This window comes from Cynocephalus volans, chromosome 10 (assembly GCF_027409185.1).
Source record: "Cynocephalus volans isolate mCynVol1 chromosome 10, mCynVol1.pri, whole genome shotgun sequence".
Classification (NCBI taxonomy): Eukaryota; Metazoa; Chordata; class Mammalia; order Dermoptera; family Cynocephalidae; genus Cynocephalus; species Cynocephalus volans.
In genome coordinates this window covers 94,830,314-94,850,260 of record NC_084469.1, presented here as the reverse complement: position 1 = coordinate 94,850,260, position 19,947 = coordinate 94,830,314, and the positions used below count along the sequence as shown (strand labels likewise).

The 19,947-nt window shown below is 44.7% G+C and overlaps 2 protein-coding genes across 12 annotated transcripts in view; one reads left to right on the top strand and one right to left on the bottom strand.

Moving 5' to 3' along the window:
- Positions 1-7,199, top strand: part of LOC134386985 (zinc finger protein 564-like) — a 27,987-nt gene extending 20,788 nt beyond the window's left edge. The window contains exon 5 of the mRNA XM_063109153.1: positions 6,980-7,199. Coding sequence (XP_062965223.1) covers positions 6,980-6,999 — 20 coding nt within the window. The 3' untranslated portion in view covers positions 7,000-7,199. The remainder of the gene's footprint in view (positions 1-6,979) is intronic.
- ZNF556 (zinc finger protein 556) lies at positions 4,331-19,947 on the bottom strand. Of its 11 annotated transcripts, none has more exons than XM_063109141.1 (7): positions 18,742-18,793; positions 17,295-17,433; positions 14,203-15,199; positions 13,520-13,785; positions 8,175-8,301; positions 7,557-7,740; positions 4,331-7,077 (listed from the first exon to the last, which is right to left on the bottom strand). In XM_063109141.1, the coding sequence occupies exons 5-7, from the start codon at positions 8,206-8,208 to the stop codon at positions 6,051-6,053; spliced, it is 1,245 nt and encodes a 414-aa protein (XP_062965211.1). In that variant the 5' UTR covers positions 8,209-8,301; positions 13,520-13,785; positions 14,203-15,199; positions 17,295-17,433; positions 18,742-18,793; the 3' UTR covers positions 4,331-6,050. The 11 variants fall into 11 exon arrangements, with proteins under 11 accessions (XP_062965211.1, XP_062965219.1, XP_062965212.1 ...); XM_063109149.1 differs by having other exon boundaries at positions 7,557-7,696; XM_063109142.1 differs by lacking the exon at positions 14,203-15,199.

Here is a 19,947-nt window from a genome sequence, read left to right as displayed (position 1 = left end):
CAGAAATGGGGAACTTATTGGGAATTGGACAAAAGATCACCCTTGCTACACCATAGCAAGGAACTTGGCTGCATTGTGTCCATGCCCTTGGACTTTGAAGGTGGGACTTAAGAGTTGTGAACCGGAATGTTTGGCAGAAGAACTTTCCAAACAGCAAAGCATTAAGGAAGCTGCATGGTTACTTCTAACAGCCTACTGTGAGTTATGGTGGCAAAGGCATGATGTAAAGCCAGAATTTAAAAGGGAAGCAAAGCATAAAGATTTGGAAAATTTGCAGTCTGGCCATGTGGTAGAGAAGCAGAGAGCTGGAGAAAAATGTAAGAGTGAAGCAGATAAACTGGTTGCTAAAGACATTAGCTTGGCTGTGAGGCAGCCAGGTGCTAACAGCCAAGACAATGAGAGAAAAGTGCTAAAGGCATTTGAGAAGTCTGGAAGGGTGTCCCACCCATCACAGGCCCTGAGGCCTAGAAGGATTGAGTTCCTGGAGGACAGATCTGGGACACAGCTGCCCTCAGGGAACCTTCTCCCTGCATCCCAGCTGCTCTGGCTGGAGCAGCCCCAAGTGTGGTTGGTGCAGCAGCTCTGGAGAGTAGAAGCCTGAAACCTCGGTGGCATCCATGTCGTGTTAAGTCTGCAGGCTGGCAGGACATGAGAGCAGTGGAGGCATGGAAGCCTCCACTCAGATTCCAGAGGATGTATGGAAAAGCCTGGAAGCCCAGGCAGAGACCTGCTGCAGAGGCAGAGCCACTGCTGAGGCCATCTACTAGAGCAATGCTGAGCTGGAAAGTGGGGTTGGATCCCCCACAGAGAGCCCCCACCAGGGAAATGTCTAGTAGAGCCAAGACAGCAGGGCTTCTTCCAGGACCCCAGAAGTGCAGGGCCACTGGTAACATGCAACGCAGGCCTGGAAAAGCCAAGGCACCAGCATGGCCCACTGGGCTGCACCTGGCAGAGCTGTGGGAGCGAGGCTGCCCGAGGCTTTGGGGGCCCAGATGCCCAATTGTGCCCAGGATGCAGGAGTTGGAGTCAAAGAAAATTATTTTGGAGCTTTAAGACATAATGTCTGCCCTGCTGGGTTTTGGACTTGTTTGGGGTCTGTTTCTCCTTTCTTTTGGCCTACTCCTCCCTTTTGGAATGGGAATGTGTACCCAATGTCTGTTCCACCATTGTATCTTGGCAGTAGATAAATCTGTCTTTGGTTTTTACAGGTTCACAGTTGGAAGGAGTTTAGCCTTTGGTCTCAGATGAGACTTTGGACTTTGGACTTTTAAGTTGGTGCTGGAGCAAGCTATGACTTTTGGGACTATTGGGATGGAATGATTTTGTTTTGTATGTGAGAGGAACATGAGTTTTGGGAGGCCAGGGGCATAATGATGGAGTTTGGATGTGTTGTCCCTGCCAAAACTCATGTGAAAATTTGATCCTGAATGTGGCAGTGTTGGAAACTGAGTCATGGGGGCGGATCCCTCATGAAGGGATTAATGCTGTCTCTGTGTTGGGGGGATTAATAAGTGAGATATTGTTCTATTGGTTCCTGCGAGAGCTGGTTTTTTAAAAGACCCTGACACCTCCCCTCTCTCTCTCTCTCTCTCTCTTGCTTCCTCTCGCCATGTGATCTGCTTGTACTTGCTGGCTGCCTGCCGCTTTCTACCATGAGTAGAAGCAGCCTGAGGCCCGTGCCAGATGCAGCTGTCCCAGAATCGTAAGCCAAATAAACCTCTGTTCTTTATAAATTACCCATTCTCAGGTGTTCTGTTATAGCAACACAAAGTGGACTAATACACTTGACAACCTTGCCAACAATGGTAGATACAGGAAAGAAACATCTTGAGCCATTAGGCCTTTTTTGGAACCCAGTGTGACATAGGACACGCCTTGCAGGGCCACGCCTGCCCTCACCTCAGACACATACCCAGAGAGACGTGAGAAGGCATCTGTGCCCCCAGGTTCTGGGGTCTGAGCTCTGGAAATACTGTGGGTCTGGAAGTGTAAAGTTCCCTATGACGGTCCTCCTGGGTGGAATTCTAATTGTTAGTTTCCCAGAATCCTCAGTTCTTTAGGGATGGTTAAGATTCCTGGAATCACTGCTTACAAGTGTCTTGAGCTGGATGGTGCTTATGTCGGAAAATAAAGTTTATATTTTTTATTTTTGTCTTTTCATTCCTTATTTCCATGAACTTTTTTTAAGTCCTCTTATATATGTATTGCAAGTTTCTTCTTTTGTTCTGCTGGTGGTATTTTCACTCTTATTAAAATGTACCCAAACAAGGGCCGGCCCGTGGCTCACTTGGGAGAGTGCGGTGCTGATAACACCAAGGCCACGGGTTTGGATCCCATATACGGATGGCTGGTTCGCTCTCATGGGAGAGTGTGGTGCTGACAACACCAAGTCAAAGGTTACAATCCCCATACCAGTCATCTTTAAAAAAAAAAAAAAGCACACCAATAGACAGAAAATGGGCAATGGGCTCCCTGTGACTAAAAAGAGACACTAAAACTCTCAAACAACCAAGTGGCCATAGCAGAATGAGGCGTTACACACACATTCCTCCGCTGAAGTGTTCCTTTCCTGTAACTAAGCACATGCTGTCGGGGAAGGTGGCAGCTTCCCAAGCTGCAACATCCCAGGCAGGCGTTTCCAGAGGAGCCACCTGGAAGCCGAAGCCGCCATAATCAATCTACAAAACACTCCATCACCTCACAGAGCAGCTGCCTAGTGCCCTTGTGTAGACAGCTCTTCCCCTGCTCTTAACGCTTGATCTGTTCTAGATCCCCGTACCTTTGTTGTCTCCGGAATGTCACATCAATGTAGACTTTGGGGTACTGTGTTTAAAGTTTGATGACCATTTGGAAAGTTGTGTATTTGTCCTCCAGAGTTGTCCTGAAATTGTAAAGTTTCGACAGTGCTCAATGCATGTCATAGCACACATTAGGCCTTCCACATGGAGGTATTTCATTATTATCATGGGGTGTGTAACGTCAGCAGGACTCTGCCCCCTGTGCTTAACTTCTGTCATTTGTATCATCAGAGGGATGCTGGGGAAGGCTGATTAAATGAGGTGATGGATTGTGGAGTGACACCAATGTCTACAGTGCTGTGAAAACCAAAGTTAACATGGAAAATGGGCAAAGACTGGATTTTATTTGCCCTTTAATTGAACACAAAGCTTTTTTATATATTTTTCTTTTCTAATACGTGCTGGAAGTCTGCATATGTTTTTCTTTTCTAATATGTATGGAAACAATACCTGCGAAAACTAAAATGGGAATTTGGGGGTTCGTGGATCATTAAAACAAAAGTTTACACTTAAAAAATTAAAAAGCTTTTTTTAATTTTTGAAAATTGAATTTTCCCTAATTGGGATATTACTCAGAATAATAACACTGTCTGCAGCTCCCTTCAGTCATTCCTCACCTAGTTCCGCTTCCCGTATCCACAGCTCTTTCTTCCATTTGCTTCTGCCAGGAAATCAGAGTGGGCTTGTGCAGACCACTCTCCAGAGAAGACCCACAGGGGCTAGACCTGTGTAGACCCTCCCTCAAACCGTGAAAACTCTGGTTTTCTGCAGAACAAATTTTGTCCGTGTGTATGAGTAGCAAAATGAAAATGCCAAATATGTAACACAATTTGAAATTAAATTTGACAAGGATGTTTACCACAAACACCACACAGTGGCCCGAATCAATGTGAAGCACCCAGTCCCAGCCACCAGTGTCCAATCTCATAAATACATGACAGGCCCTGAAATTTTTAACTTTTACAAAAATGAGGCCAAACCATGACTATAATTTCATTTCTATGGAGACTAATTACTGTTAATTCACGAGTGGAGGACGATTTCTACATCACTACCCGCTACTCTCACTTCATGAGAAGCTCTGGAAATAGTGTGTCAGACACATGAGATGACATAAGTATAAAGGAATGAATGACGTCATCGCCCACGGAGTTCTGTCCTTCCTCCTGCGTCCCCCATGGTCCCCTTGTCGCGGCTTATGAGCTACTTCATTCTGCCTTGGTATTATCCAATAAAATTTAAACTTGTTTTATTAGGATGTTTTTATATCTTTTACTAGCCATATTCAGTACTTAATTAAATTGGTAAAACCAATTTTTAAGTTTTTACTATTATGAATGACTCAAGTTATTTGATCAATTTGGAACAATATAAGATAAATTTACTAGAAAGAAAAATGCCTAAACCCGAATGTTCCTGGGAGTATTGATTCAGAATGTGGAATGCTTCAATTCACAAAGTTACAAAGTGGATTTGAAAATTAGTAGTTTTAAAGGTTTAATATGTCCTTTCAGTAAATGAAAAGTACAGAGTGACGTTTGTATGCAATTTATTTGAAAACACAGAGTTAATAGGCTATTTCTCAGAAACATTTTACACCTTTATATGGTATACCACTTATTTGAAAACAGTTAATATGACATTTCCCAGAAACAGGCACTTTTGTCTTAATCATAATCAAATGTAATAATTAAACACACATGAAAGGACTGTATTCAGCTCTAGGTAACAAAACCCCACAGTCTGCCCCATATGTCAGTAATGGGCTGATTTGTCTCGTGGAGATGCTGAGTCAGGGGAGCCTCTCAGTGACGCCGTAGGGAAACAGTCTCGTGTGTTCACGGCTGCGTTATTGTATCTGCTGCAGTGGAGTCAGGAACACAGATGCATGAGAATTGTTAAGAGAATGAAGTGTTCACTATACAAATTAGACTTTACAGACACATAGTAAGAGGTAGAGAAAAGAAGAGTCAGAGCATCACATAAGATCAACAGTCATGGCATCCTGAATCAGTGGCCTGGTGGACAGCATAGGGCTTGCAGGAAAATCCAAACCGTGCATGCATCCGTGATGGGAAAGCTGGTGGAGATGTCTGGAAACCTGCACCTCTGACCGAAGGGAAGCCAAGCAGTTAGTATATGTTTTGAGGATACTTTTGATTGGCAGGGCCAGCAATCAGGAAAATAAGCTGGACCCTGGTGTCCGTACAGTCCCTGTGCATTCGTCCATCTCCCTGTTTGGTGGTGGCTTGATAAACTGAATAATTGCTTCTTCCAAATTTCCTGCAGATTGGGCTATTACAGAATTCTAACATGGAACCATCTAGAGAAGGAAACCTGGGACATGTACTCCCTTGCCTTACCCATGCTGATATGACACAATCCAGCAGAACCATCTCCACCTCTAGATTTCACTGTCATATTACAGGTCTCTCTTCTTAACTCAAACCTATTATCCAGTTCCAGCCAGAAGCAAGGACGAAGAGCAAAGAGCAACAGATAAAAATAGTAGTTCCCATGAGACTATCCTCTTTCAGTAGCTTTGCATACTTAACAGATTTCTGCCAACTGTTAATTAGCCAGCCAGCAAAATGGAATAAGGATCCTCTCACCAAAATATTAAGTTGCTGAGAATACAAACCTGATGTAAGTAAAAAGTATTGAGATTAAAAACTGCTGGTTTTCTCAGTAAAATAGAAAGGTGAAATATATAAGGGGACTTCAGCACGCTCACGAGAGAGTCATGTTATCTTTTAATTCTGTTTTCCCATGAACTTTCTGAAGGACCCTTGCATGTTATGGGTAAGTAATAACGAGTTTGGAACACACAGAGCCAGTAAGAGAATGCCAGCAGGTACCAACATTTCATTAGTTTTATGGCTCCATACTTACAGAACAACCCAAAAACTACATAAAAATTATGTACCTAATGCATATCAAAAATACACTTCAAATCATCCATGGGTATAACACACTTCAAAATGGAAAGAGAAAAATTAATAACTGAAACCCACCACTATGTATCAAAAATTACATACTAGAATGAAAGAGTACTTAGAGAATTCTCACCTCAATGTCTATTTGCAAGAGAACTTGGAAATTCATTCACTAGAGGTCCACTTTTAGGGATATAAAATGCAATAGCATATTTATAACTTTTATAAGATTTCTGTCCTGACGTGAATTTTCTGAACGGTTATATATGAATTAATTAGTATAGCTTTCCCACACTACTTATATTTGTAAGGTTTCTTAACCAGTGTGACTTCTCACGTGACCTTGAAAGGATCTAGGACAACTGAAAGCTTTCCCACATTTTTCACATGTATAGGGCTTCTCTCCAGTCTGCATTCTTAGAGTTTTGGAAGGACGGGGGCCAGGTAAAGGCTTTCTCACATTGCTTACAGATCTAGGCTTCTCTCCAGTGTGCAACTTCACGTGTTTGTGTAAGGATGAAGTACAACCAAATACCTTCCCACATTTTTCACATTTATAGAGCTTCCCTCCTGTCTGCATTCTTACATTTTTGGAAGGATGAGAGCCAACCGAACGGTTTCCTACTTTGCTTACGTGTGTAGGTTTCTTTTCATTGTGCATTCTCACATGTTTGTGTAAGGAGGAGGGCCAGCCAAATGCCTTCTCACATTTGTCACATTTATAGGGTTTCTCTCCATTGTGAATGCTCATGTGCCTTTGAAAGGACGTGCGCCAGCAGTAGGCTTTCCCACACTCCTTACATTCATAGGGCTTCTCTCCGGTGTGCATCATCGTATGTACCTGGAAGGTTTTGAGACAACTGAAGGCTTTCCCACACTGCTCGCATTCATAGGGCTTCTCTCCAGTGTGCATCATCACATGTGATCTAAAGGATTTGGGACAACTGAAGCCTCTCCCACACTGCTTACATTCGAAGGGCTTCTCTCCCGTGTGAGTCCTTACATGCTCAGTGAGAGAATGGGGACGAAGAAACGTTTTCCCACATAATTTGCATGCGTAGAATTTCTCTCCACTGTGAGTTTTTACGTGGGTTTTCAGGTATGAAGGGCGACTGAAGGCTTTCCCACATTCCTCACACTGATGTGCTTTGTGTCCAGTGTGACTTCTTTTGTGCCTCTGAAGGGATGACGAGTGGGTGAAGACTTTTCCACACTGGCTGCATTTGTACTGTCTTGCTCTCGTAGGTTTCTTGGACCGATTTTGATTTGGAATCTGGCAGAAGCTTCCTTCACAATCACCACCTTTACCACTTTTACAGAGTCTGACCACCATTCGCTTTCTGCTGAAAATGGGAAGCACATTGTTAATGGCTTGTGTATTAATAGCTTTTCTTAGTAATTATTAGTGAGTACTTAATGTTTATTAATGAGTATTAGCAGTACACGCTAACTATTTTCTGTGTAAATGTAGGTTTTCTGTCTTGTCTGAATTTTTTCAAAGTGGAATAAACTAAATTTTCTGGAAGAAGGTTCAACCATAGCCCATTACAACAACAATAGCAGTATCTGGGGTTCCCCGATAACTGTCTCCAACTTAACTACCTTTCAGATACTCAATGTCTAAGTCATACGAAGGGGAAAAAATGGGGGGTGGGATTCTCTGTGAATAAATAAATTTGGAGCTAGTTCAAATTTATTTATTCACAGAGAATCCCACCACGCCCTCTCCCCATTTAGGTTTGTGGGGTTTTGTTTTTTTAAACTTCATGAAATAACACAATTTTCTAATGGGACGCTGCTTTTTTGTCTAAGTCCAACTCACCTCAAAGGTCTCCCCTTGTTTTTGTGCTTATCTTTAAGGCAATAGTCTTTCCATTTTTTTCCTAAAAGGGAGGCCCAGGTGTCATTTCTTGTGAACCTTGCTGTTTTCTGTTCATCACATAATTTTTCACCAAACATATCCTGCTGAGAAATGGACCCATTGGTTTTAAGTAGTGTCTCATCATCTGAAACCAAAAAAGTGAAAAAAAATTAAAGTGAACAAATCTACAAGGACTCAGGAGCTGAGCTGTTTCATGACTTCATTATTAACGGCATACAAGGTCAGAATGGTAGGCAATTTAATATTCACAGAGAGATCATCACAGCATTTCAAACAAGCCTCCCCGTGCCTCCAACATGACCCGTGAATATGTACCCACACTGATGACACTAAAGGACCTTAAGTCTTTTAAACAAGACAGAAAAAAAAAACAAGTGAATATATAGATTTTTATTGTCACAGGGAACCTATTAAATTCTAGGTCCAGGATGATTATGATCATGCCTGTATTATTAACCAATGTATTCTCCTTCTACATTCCAAATCTTGGAATAGGCTTGATGAGCAAGAAGTATTTATTATCTAAGTAGCTGAGTGAAGGAACGATGCCATCCTCACCTACTAAGGCCAGGTTCCTGAAGGTCTCCAGCATCACATTTCTGTAGAGTTTCCTCTGGGCAGGACTCAGCAAGGCCCACTCCCCCAGGGTGAAGTCCACAACCACATCCTCAAAGACCACTGAGTCCTGAAACGAAACACACACAAGAACAGGAGGACAGGTGAGACATCACTGGAAACTGGACTCAGCTCACAAAAAGGTCACACAAGATCCTGTGGTCTCCCAACATTTCTTTAGGACTCGGTTGTCAGACCTCTCCCTCTCCGTCCATTCTCTCCTGTCTCATAGGGGTTTTTGTTTGTTTGTTTTTGAAAAATAAAAGTTGCATATATTTAAGTTGTACAATGTGATGAGTCAATATACATGTACAATGTGAAATCAGTACCGCCAAGTCAGTGAGCACATCCATCACCTCACACAGTTACCTTTTTTTAAAAAGCAGGTGGTGAGAACACTAAGACCTGTATCTTAGCAACTTTACAGTACGCAATACAGGATTATTTCCTATAGTCACTGTATCGTACCTTAGATGTACAGAACCTATTCATCTGACAACTGAAACCTCCCTGCTGCCCCCACCCCCAGCCCTGGCACTTACCTTTCCACTGCCTGCCTCTAGGAGTTTGATTGACTTAGATTACACGCATAGGTAAGATCGCACGGTATGTGCCTCTCGGTCTGGTTTATTTCACATGGCGTAATGACCTCAGGTTCATCCAAGTTGTCACAAATGGCAGGATTTGCTTCTTTGATGGCTTTAATATTTTTATATCTTTAATATCTTTTAATATTTCATTGTGTGTATGTGTATATATATATATATATATACACACACATACATTTTCTTTATCCTGTATCAGAGTTTTAATATCATCTGTAACACACTAAACTTATCCCTGTACTTTTACTGTGACCCTTCCAGTCTTATTCCTCTCTTTTATTCACAGTCTGGAACAGTCCAGAACACACTAGAGAAATGAGAGAAATGTTACACAAGTGAAACAAATATTTCCATTTCATGATCATCAGTTCCTTGTCACAAAAACTATTTCATCTCTTTCCTTTTTTTTTTTTTTTTTTTAAGATGACTGGTAAGGGGACCTTAACCCTTGACTCGGTGTTGTCAGCACCACGCTCCCCCAAGTGAGCCACGGGCCTGTCCTCATCTCTTTCCTTATTGCCCACCACATCACTCAGTACTACATGAACCACAAGTTCAAACCTGGATGATTAATAAATAAAAATATACTGAAGGACTAGGAGGATTTCCTGCTTTCCCAACTTCACCAACCCTGGGTTTCCAAGGGCCTGTGGAAATTCAACACGCAACATGGACCAGCTGGCCATATTTCCAGGCCATTATAAGCAGGTCCATCTGCTATATGAAGACTTTTGGGGGGAGAAATGTTAATTTTAAATTATGTGTATGTTATTTATCACAAAATTAGTTGCTTCTCTTTTTTCCTCTATGTACCCTTCACTTGAGACAGAAGTATTGAGCAATGAGATCTCAGAAAGAGGAATAAAACATGAGAAATTAGACCTCCCCACAACCCCCACATTCATGAACCTTCGTACTGTACACACCAGTTTGAGCGCGCACACACACATGCACACACACGCACACACACATGCACACACACGCACACACATGCACACTGAGGTTATAAGATGCTGGAACAACTCTTTCCACCGGAACCATAGAATAGTAATTAATATGGGCCTTCCTAACCTTGAGAGATGGGTTAAAAGTATTAATCTGTTTCTGTTCCTCATAACAATACGTGAAAGTGGATAACTTATAAAGAAATAAAATTTATTTTTTATAGTTTCAGAGTCTGGGAAATCCAGGCTGGCTGGTTAGCTCAGTTGGTTAGAGCACAGCCTTGTAACACCAAGGGCACAGGTTCAGATCCCAAACCAGCCAGCCACCAAAAAAAAAGAAATTCCCACTCTCAGAGTCTGGGCAGTCCACAGTCCAGGGAACACATCTGGTGGGGCTTTCTTGTTCTTGGTGTTGACTCTACAGCAATGCAGGGTGTCACATGGCAAATGGACTGAGCAAGAGAGAGCTCACCTGCTCACGTCATCTCCTTATGAACCATCAGAACCACGCCCATCGCCATCCATGACAACATCAACTTTCTACTCCATGAATGGAGCAATCCATTCACTAGGGCATGGTCCTCCCAATGAAATCACCTCGTAAGGGCCCACCTTTCAATTATCGTAATAGGATTTCCCACCCTCAACACTGTTACAGTGGGATTAATAATACATGAACCTTTGGGGGAATGCAATTCAACCCATAGCAGAGCCCCAATTTGCAAGTGAGTTAACTTAAGTCCAGACCTGTTTCTGAATTTGCTCATGACTGTAAAATAAAATAATGAAAGTTTCAGAAATGCCCTCCTCCAAATGAAATATGCTCCCGTTTCAAATCCCAGGAGAAAGTGATAACCCGCAGGCTACTGTAGAGGCTGTGTTACTTCTATCACTTCTGTGACCCTGTTGGTCACATGAGCATAACCGCCCAGCCCCTGAGCCTGGGAAACACTGAGCTGCATGGTTCTCCTACACCGTGGTCTCTGAAAGACATCATCAACCCACTGACATCCGTATGCAGGGAACAGAGAAAGGGCTTCCGTGCTGCATTCTGATGCTAGAATTTACTTGTTCAGAACAGGAGCACCAGGACTGGAGTGCCCTCTTTTTGTGCAGGAAGTGAAAGCTGCCCAGGTCAGTCCTAGTTACTCTTCACACAGGGTATCTCTAGTGTAGTCTCATAAGAAACTACCATTACATATAGGGGCTGGCTGGTGAGCTCAGTTGGTTACAGCACAGTGTGATTAACACCAAGGTCAAGTGTTCGGATTCCCGTACCCACCAGCTACCAAAAAATAAAAAATAAATTTCCATTATATATAGACATGCACAGACAAATATATATTAGACTAGTAATAAGGCAGCATAAAGGCAGATAATAATCATTTTAGGTAATACTGAATTGGGAAAAAAAGTTAACAAATATTCAGTGCTAAATTATTAAAACAGTTTTGTCATTATTCTACAAAGTGTCAGCCTGTGGCTCACTTGGGAGAGCGTGGTGCTGACAACACCAAGTCAAGGGTTAAGATCCCCTTACCAGTCATCTTTTTTTCAAAAAAAAAAAAAGTGTCAGGATAAGGATTTTGCTTTCTTTTCAACTTAACTAGAGCCAACTTGAAGGTGCTGGAATGAAAAGTAACACACAAACATGGCACAAGAGACCTCGAACCCCAGGGCACCACTGAAACTTACACCCAATTGAGGGCTGAAAGTTCAGCTATTCCCATGAAAGAAAAGATCAGTATCAATTGGCTAAACTGCCAATTTAAATACAATGCTATCAACAAACACACCAAGTGCAAGCTCAGGAGTCCCCAAGACCACTCTCAGGTTCAGCGTGTTGGAAGGACTCGGAACTCACTGAAAGCGGTTGTGCTCATGGTGATGGCTTATTACAGTGAAAGGATAGACATTAACATCAGCCAAGGCAAGAGCTGCGCGGGGCAGAGTCCAGGAGAAGCGTGCAGCCTTCAGTTCTCTCCCAGTGGAGTCTTGGGCAGCACTCATTTCTCCCAGCAACAATGTGCGACCTGAGCCTTGGTGTCTAGTTTTGCTGGAGCTCATTCACACAGACGTGCTTGACTCCCCCCACGTGCTGACTTTACCTTCCAGCCCTGCCCCTGAGGTGGAGCTAATAATGCGTGGCCCAAAGCCCCCACCATAAATCACATTGCTAGCATACAGTATCTAATGTGGGTCAAGACCCCCAGCTAAACACACTCTCACCAGGCAGGACATCCCAAGAGCTGAGAGATTATTGTTGGGATTTGAGGACTTTGGGGGATGATCGAGAAAAAAGACCTGACCAAGAGGTGACAGTAACATACGTAAGTTTTATTGGGCCACATTGACAGGTCTGCACGTGGGAGAAGTCCCTCACATTAGGAGCTGGTCCAGAGAGGGCCAAAATTCAGAAGGCAGGAGGGCAAGGGAACTCCTGGGGACAGGGGGATCACATAGGCAGCTTATGTGCGGAGGTGACATCAGGCAGCAACGCAGCAGGGAGCCTCTGGGACAAAGAGCTCCAACGGGGCTTATAACTAAGCAAAAGGCACCGTCTTGACAATGGGTAACAGCTCTCGGGTGAGGTTTCGCAGGGTATGGAAAGAAGGCAGGCTCTAAATGGCTAAGAATGTCCTTGTTTGTGCTGTTTTAAAAACAATTGGATGTGTAAAAAATTGAGTTTGGTGCTGCTGGGCTTTTGACCTAAGGAGTCTCAGCTGCCGTGAAGAAATAAACAACCGAGGGGCCAATAGGCAGAGGCCATCTTTGGCTGATTTATATAAAAATTCTCTCCCAGGAGCCAAGGGCAAAGGCAAGACGGCCTCTTTCGGCAGGGTTAATTCTTTTTTTTTTTTTTTTTTTTCTTTTGGTGGCTGGCTGGTAGGGGGATCCAAACCTCTGACCTCAGTGTTATCAGCACCGTGCTCTACCGAGGGAGCCAACCAGCCAGCCCTGAGTAAGGCTAATCCTTTACAGCACACCAAGCACCCTATTTCAGCATAAAATTTCAAAATAGATCCCTTTAGATTGGGAATAAGACAAGTTTCAGAAGATGCTCAATTTAAATTGAACATGGCATGTACAGTATAGGTAGGAAATAAATGAAAGGGATAGAAAAGGAAAAAAATTATCCCAAAATGGGGTAAAAAGCCTGTCTGAGTCCATTTTCTGTCACTTACAGCAGAATACCTGAAACTGGGTAATTTGTAAAGAGACAAAATTTATTTCTTACAGTTTTGGAGGCTGGGACGTCCACGGTCCAGGGCGTGCATCTGGCGAGAGCCTTCCTCTGGGAGGGAACTCTGGGTGGGAACCCTGTACAGGGTCCCAGCGATGCAGGGCGCCACGTGGCGAGAGTGGCAAGAGCTCCCTAACTGCTCCCTTGCTCTCCTGATGAAGCCACTCCCACGGCAGCCCACTAGACCATGAACCCATTAATCCATTCCCGAGGGCACAGTCGTATGGATCCAATCACCCACCTCTCAACGCTGCCACGGTCTGATTTCCCACCCCCTTCACACTGTTACAATGGGGGGATCAAGCTTCAGTGGTTTTGGGGGAGACATTCAATCCACAGCACAGCCAGAGCTTAGGGCCTACGGAGGAGCAGGCACTGGATATTTGAGCACAGCCAGAGGCTGGTACAACTGGAACAAAGGGACACAGGGAGTAACAGCAGGAAAGACAGGAGCGTGACAGCAATGGCCGGGCACATGGTGTCGTGAGGACCCACCTGCTGTGGTAGAGACTTTGGCTTTGGTGCTGAGTGACCTGAAGGCTAGTGCCGGGTTCTGAGCCGAGAAATGACCTGACCAAGCATCTTGGCAAGTTCCCTCTGTTATCTGATAACAGGCACAAGGGACAGCTGCTGGACATGGTGGCTGTGGTCAGGAACGCCAAGACGGTGTGGGTCAGACGAGGTCAGTAGCAGCGGCGGTGACGCGCAGATTGGATTCTGGACATAATTTGAAGTTAGAGCCAAGCAAATTTCCTGATAAACTGAAGGTGGGTTGTGAGAGGAAAAGAAGCGTCAAGGAGGACCCCAAATTTTTGCACCTGAGTCGTGCAATGTGACAAAGAAGGATCGTTGGCAGAGGATAAAGAGGTCAACTTGGAGGGTGCTGAGATGGATATGACGAATAAAGGCACCAAGTGCAGGTATAAGAATATTTTAGAAGTACTCGTCGCTATAGCAAATATATATTTATTTAGATACACATATGAATATGGCTTCTGAATTTTTAACTCTAAATATTTAGGACAACTTTATCATGATTTTCCAAAATATCAGGCTGAATTTCACATTCTTTTTAAATTCAACTAGTTCCAACTTGGAAGTACTGACTTAGAAAACAACAGAAACTGGACACAAGTGACCCTCGAATCAAAGGGGACCATGGAGGGCTGCCCGGTTACCTCGGTTGGTTGGAGCACAGCCTTGTAACACCAAGGTCAAGGGTTCGGATCCCCATAATGGCCAGTCACCAAAAGAAAACAAACCACAAACAAACAAACAAAAAACAAAGGGAACCGTTGTCACACGCAGCTGAGGCCAGAAACTCACAAAATCAGCCACTCCCACAAAAGGAAAGTTCAGTGTCAGCAGGCCAAAGCACCGATCGGAGGTCAGTGCTTTCCACTGACCTTCCACCAAGCGTTCCGTTCAATGGTAACGTTTCAAAACAGTCCCCCCTGAAATTAGGAACAAGACAAGCTTGCAGAAGTATTCCAGTCTGAATTTACCATGGCAATGTGGCACAACATGAAAGAAATGAAACGAATGGAGAGGAAAAGCAGCAGGAGGAAGGCAGCGTGATGGGAGGCGGCCACAGCACCTGTGGGGAGCGGGTCGGCCACAGGAGGGACTTCGGCTGACTCTGTGACCGATGCAGGACCACTTCAGGCTTTTGCCCAGAGGACTGATCGCGCCTCACAGCTCCACGGCCCGTAGGTTGCAGGGACACTACTAGAATCCAGGGGCCAGATGCAGAGGCCGGGACGTGTGTTGGCAGGTGGAAGCCATAACCAGGCGAGAGGCAGGTGGGCCAGCCTGGGGAGTCACAGGGGAACGGGGTGCAGGACGATTGCAGGAGAGACCTGCAGACTTTCAGGACGGGCTGAAGTCGAGGCAAGATGGAGCAAGAGGAGTCAAAGGTGATTCCGATCACTTCACACACGAAAAACTGGGATAACGGGGTTTCCACCAACTGAGACACAGAAGGTCATACATGGATCAAGTTCTTGGGGAGACAGTGAGGAGCGACCATAGAGCGGGCCGAGATGGAGATGAGATAAGACACGCAAGTGGAGACACGTACACGAGGTTCTTAAGGGCACTGGACACAATGGCAAAAGTCTGAGAACACCAAAGAGCCCCTACGCGACAGAATTAATAAACAGTAAGGGCCTGTCCCTACAAGGGAACACGAGAGAGCAGTACAGGTGAATGACCCTGAAATAACCCTGCATAAAAGAAAGCAAACATAAAACAGCATGCAACTTACTTTAAATCGAGAGGTTTATATAAATCATATTTTTCTTTTTAATAGCTTTTTAAAATTTTTTTTTTTTTTTTTTTTTTTGCTTTTTAAAAATTTCGAAGCCACTTTTCTACGTGGGAAATCATTTTAAGAGTTAATCCTCTAAACACTAAAGTTTATGAAAGTAAGAACCATAAGAAATGAAGTATTTTCAAATCTCTTTATAACTAAAACAACAAGTGACACAGTTTATACTTTATCTCAAATGGGAATATTTTCAGGAATGATTAGCATATTTAATGCATTAGGGGTTTGGGCCTAACTCGTTAAATGCACTACAATAGAAATTGAAAACATCTTAGGAATAGGACAGCCTTTTACATCTCAAAACTCTAGGGACAATCATTGATGTAAAAAATCATGTAAAAAGTGAAAAATGAGCCTGAGAATGAAACAGAGTAAGGCTGGGCCTGTGAACCAAACTGATTCCATTTACTCTAAAGAGGACACTGTTACTTTTCCACTCCTCAGTCATGAGACCCCCAGGGCAAATGATTACCCCATGGGCTGCCCTACAAAACAGACTGAGATAAGAGAGGAAACATATTTACTGAGTTGCAAACCGGTCCCCAAGGCTTGTTTACCATAATTGTACAAGTTACAGATTAGCCTTAAGACCCCTTTAGGAATTCCCACCTGGCACAAAGCATCAAGGTGACTGCTACAATGACCCTCCTGGGGTGACAATGATGAATACCACTGCCTACTGAGCAGGAGCCCATGACGCAGCCAGGAAGAAATGAACGGACCACCTCCAGTGACGCTGGCCTGTACCCCTTAACTCCTTTCCCTGTAAAAGACCCTGAACAGCTCCCCCCGGGGGGCTGGCTTTACTGTTGCTACCTCCCTTATGCATAAGTCTATCTCCTCTTTTAATAAAGCGTTGCTTGCTTTACTGTTGGGTACATTGTTCATTTCTATGACTTTGGAATCCGAGAGCCTAATTTAATCACTGGCAAAAAATTGGAAAGCTTTGGGCACCAGAGAGGACTCTAGCTGCAAGAGGCAAGTGGCCACTGGGACTATTTTGCTCCCTTGTCCCTGCTGCTGGTAGATCTCTCCTGGAGTCCCTGGCCTAAATTCTGACAAGGCAGTGCTTTATTCTCTTTAGTTTTCTCTGATTTTCTGAGCCCTCTTCTGTTTGGTTGGATCGTATCCACGTCTGTATAGGTGCACCCTAGAGGGCTCCCGGCTATGCTTTGTTTTTCTGATTTAAATCTAGTCGATACTTTTCTTCTTTATGCTGAAAACAGTGGGGAGAACTGCGTTTATCAACTACTGTCAATGGAATGGGTTGGCCCCACCGACTGGGACTAGGCTAAACTAGACCCCACTGCTCCTCTTTTCTCTTTGTTTGTTCACTTGGTTAGACACTTAGTTGAGTACCAGTAATCTGAATAAACCTTCCAATCCTTGCATCAATTTTTGGACTTTCAGGTCATTTGTTTAATGCGAGAGGGCAGCCGAGCCTGGCCTGTCGGTAACAAGAATTTAAATATGCCCATCTCATATCTAGAGGTTCTCTCACCAATAAGGAAGAAAAATTCTGTATGCTTCCAGAATTCTCTTGTCTTACATTTTATCTCTCAATCCACTTAGATTTTCATGCAAGAAAATAAAAATCTTACACACAAACAAGGAAATAAAATTATCAACTGCTTAGGGAAACTGGAGATGGCAGCAATATTTGATAAAGGAATCAAAAGGAAAGAAAACAAACCTTTCCATCAGTTCAGATGAAGCAACTGACTCTCAGCCATAGCCAGTTTAAGTTTCTAACCCCCCAAAACTCTCAAATTCATATATTATTTTTCCAGGGGACAGAACACAAAGGAGTCTTTCTCTAAGTCTGACCTTCTTAGTTTGCATAAATTACACTCAAACCCCATCAAGTCTGGATGCCAAAACCAAACAGCCCCAAGAAAATAGCAATCATAACCTCAGTAAGGGCATCACCCCCACCCGCACCTGCATGCAGACACCCAGCGCTTCAGTGCTCTGTAGCTTCTCCGTATAATCCGCTCCTTCTGCAGACGGTGTGAGCGGGCCGAGTTACAGGCCCCAGGCTGCAGCTCCCCAACCCAGGTTATTGGCTCCGGTTGGACCCCTGTGAATAATTTAAATGAGACCAACCAGTGTTTGAAGAGTCCCGCAAATCACTCAGACCCAGTGTTTATGTGTAAAAGAGGGGAGAGAAACTTTAAGTACTTTTTATAGTTCAAGAAGAAAGGCTACAAATAGGAGGGTATTTCAAAAAGTGGATGGAAAGATTCATATTGTCTTTTAACTCTACTTTGCCACAAACTTTTTGAAGTACCATTGTATCTATTCTTTTCATAAAATAAAGATATCACTCCATTATTTCCACCATAACAAAATATTTTGTAAGCAATTCACCAGATTTCAGCACTTCTAGGTGGTGCGAGTTTCATGACATAGGATTCAGCATTCATCTCTGAAGTCCAGATAATGAGAAACAGAACAGAATTAAACACCGTCGCAAATTTCCCACCCTGCGAGAGGATAATAACTGAAATTTTACCGAATTTTTGTAATTCACCAATTTATATACCAAGCATTTTTTCTTATGGAAATGTATTCATTTTCTGGGGTCATAATGGGAGATTTTCTCTATTTCTCCAAGGTTCGTTTCCCCAGGAGCATGCTCAAGGCTAAGCCTGGAATGCCATTTGTCATCAGGGACAAGAAAAGAACAGATGTGAGAAGCTTAACCACACACGCAAAAAGGAACAGAAAAAAAAAAAAAAAAGCACAGAATTTTTAACAAATGGAATTAAGACCAGCCTTTATTTTTGTCTGAAATGCACCTCTTTCTTGCCTTTTTGGAAATAGTTCACATTATCTTTCAAACTCTACTCATTCAATGGATGTTACTGGGAAAAAAATCCGAGATTCAAGTAACCAGAGAAGTCTTTGAAGGTGACAAACTCAGGGAGGGGCACCCCTGAGCGGGGACACAGACGTCTCTGACTCAGGGGTCAAGGGCGGCCGTCCTGCCCCGCGGGGCACCCGCCCCCCAGCACCTGTCCACTGTGGCCTCCCTGGACACCCTCCCGAAGGACACCCCTGCGTCCCCGCTGTGCGCCCTTGGCTTTGCAGGCTGTTGCACCACCGGGGTGGGTTTTCCTTGTGCTTCGGGTCAGTTTTCCCCCTTCACCTGTCTGTGACAACCCAGGGGGCAGGAATCATTTCTGTCTCTTCCCCTGAATACCCACTAAGATGTTCCCTGGGCTCCGGGTAGGTGGCGGCTGTGACCTTCCTGGGCTCCGGGTAGGTGGCGGCTGTGACCTTCCTGGGACGCCTGGGGCAGCTCTGAGTCGCCGACCCCCGCGCGCAGCTCCAACCCCTTCGACCCGCCCCCTCCCCGGCTCGGCTGCCGGCCGTGCGCACTCACCATGTCCCGGCAGCTCCCGGATCTCGAGGGTGCCCCGCGCGCCGCAGCAGCTGCAGATGCGAGCGTCTGGGACCTGGAGGTCTGGAGCAACGCCCCGCCCCCGCGGCCCTGATTGGACGGCGCTCCCCGCCTCAACTCCCCTGATTGGACCTTTCGCTAGGCCCCGCCCCAGATCCCCTGATTGGACCTTTCGCTAGGCCCCGCCCCAGATCTCCTGATTGGACAGTTCACTAGGTCCCGCCCCATGCCCCTGATGGGACAGCTCTCACGCCTTGGGTCATGCCAGTACCCACAGCATAAGAGCAAACCTGGGCCCTCTGGCGTGTGCCAGCTACAGGAGGAAGCAGCTTCCTCTGTCCACAGTCTTGCCAGATGTAATGGCACTGGAAGAGGTCCCGCCTCTCCTGACCAGTAGCCACCTGATTGGACCCTTGGGATCAGGTGAGTGGTCAGGGACAGGTTCTCCACCCCCTAACTAGGGTCAACACAATCGCTTGAACTTCCTAGCACTAGAGTAGGCCCCAGCCAACTATCCGCCTTATCTGAACCATTAACAATGGTCTGGCCATCTGGTCCCAGCTGTGGCAACGCAACAACTCCTCTCCCTAGCTCAACCCTTTGGGGTAAAGAACACCGGGGATATACCCAAATACAAATCAAGGCCACTCATACCCAAAGGCTCAGTTAAACGCGCAGGCAGATAAAATGGCTTGAATTACGGGGACACATAGCAACCTATAATTAGGGGGCATACTCCCTGGGGACCTGTCCCTAGGGCCAATGGCAAATAGACTTTATAGGGTGCCTGCCCACCTCTGCGGAAGCTCTCCTCCATATTCCGATCATGGTAGACAAATAGGCATATTACTTACAGCTCCCGCCAGCAATGCTCCTACTGAAGCCAAGTTCAAGTCTTCACCAAGACACTCCTTACCTGTCAGGGTTTCAGACATTACAGACAGTGACCAAGACACTCCTTACCTGCCGGGGTTCCAGACATTACAGACAGTGACCAAGACACTCCTTACCTGTCGGGGTTCCAGACATTACAGACAGTGACCAAGTCACTCAATTCACGTCTCAAACTACACAACGCCTAGCTCTTCAATGAGACATTCGGTGCAACTTTCTCCTATCTTAGGACCTGGGGCTGGAGGTCTCCTAGAACTAATGGCTGAAACAAACCTTGCAAACATTACACACAGT